The 1,382-nt window shown below is 32.6% G+C and overlaps 1 protein-coding gene across 1 annotated transcript in view; it reads left to right on the top strand.

The window, feature by feature from the left end:
- The window catches only part of POLR2D (RNA polymerase II subunit D), a 79,473-nt gene that overhangs the window by 75,076 nt on the left and 3,015 nt on the right, over positions 1-1,382 (top strand). Inside the window, exon 3 of the mRNA XM_007957845.1 lies at positions 694-789. Coding sequence (XP_007956036.1) covers positions 694-789 — 96 coding nt within the window. The remainder of the gene's footprint in view (positions 1-693; positions 790-1,382) is intronic.

The following is a 1,382-nucleotide window of genomic DNA, read 5'->3' on the forward strand; positions in this document are numbered from 1 at the left end:
TTTTGGTTTTCAGACTCCAGGTCTTTGCACATTTCATTATAGTAATTGGTTTTGTGTACTCGAGCTGCTCTTTGAAATCTTCTGTATCATAAGTATCATAAGTATAAAAAATGTATCATAAGTGAGCTTTATGTTAAGATGCTTGCTGTTGTCAGTTTTCACCAAGCTGTATGCATGAAAATCTAGGATACAGTTTGAACATTTTTAGTCCATTTAAAATAAGATGCAATTTATATGTTTGCATAAAGTAATATATATATGTATTTTTTAAGTTTTCGGTAAATTTTAAAGAGAATTTTGTCCAAGTAAAGTTAATAACAAAAGGAAGAAGGAAGAGTAGTAAGAAAGAGCAGAGAGTAGCAAAATCAAATCCTGGGCTAAAGGATTTTGAACAGTCTCTGCGGTATATAGTGGTTTATCAGAGGTTATGATAGCAGGGGCTGCGGTATCCTGGGGAGACCTCTTCACTTTCATTTTCTCTATCTGACTTTGACAGAACTTTTTTTTTTTTTTTTTCAGGAGTAGGAAGGGGAAGGATTTGAAAGTGACATTTTCTGGCCATACCTAGCTAAATTGGGAAGATTTTGATACTCTACTCTCTCTTTTTTTCACTAAGTGTATTTATTTCCCCCTTTTTTTATGGATCATTCTTTGATTTTTTTTTTTTTTATTGATTTTCTTCCCTGTGATCAGCTTGTTGCTCCAGAAAAAGCTTCATAAGTTTGAATTAGCCTGTTTGGCCAACCTTTGCCCAGAGACTGCTGAGGAGTCCAAGGCTCTGATTCCAAGGTTAGTAATGGATATGGTAAGCTTTATACGTATTGGATAAATTCCTACAAGTATAATTACTTTGTCTAAATTTTGTGTGCATTTAAAATTTAGATATTGTCAACAATGAACGAGAATTTTATTTTTGATAACATATGAGAATGAGGTCTTATTCCACATTAAATATTAGTAAGAATGTGGAACACTTGAAATGCCCATACAGTGTAAGAGTGTAAATTAGCATTGTCACTTTGGAGAGCAATTTGACAAAATCTAGAAAAGTTAAAGATGAATATACCCCATGACCCAAAAATTCTTTCCTGGATATATGCCATAAAGCAGTGCCCACCAGTTAACAAGAAGACATATTCCAGTGTTCATTGTAGGATTGTTAGTGATAGCATAAATATGACAACAGTCTATCAGAGAATAAGAGAATTAATGAATATGTCATTGTATATTCAAACAATATGTATTATGCAGCAATGAAAAAGTAATTAACCAGAACAACCTGGAATAATATGAACAAATGCTAAAATAATTTGAAGAACCTAGAAAACCCAAGAGATTCAATCAAAAAACTACTGGAACTAATTGAGTGATTTAGCAACGTC

Source organism: Orycteropus afer, unplaced genomic scaffold (genome assembly GCF_000298275.1).
Source record: "Orycteropus afer afer isolate SDZICR_OR568_19922 unplaced genomic scaffold, OryAfe1.0 scaffold00809, whole genome shotgun sequence".
Taxonomy (NCBI): Eukaryota; Metazoa; Chordata; class Mammalia; order Tubulidentata; family Orycteropodidae; genus Orycteropus; species Orycteropus afer.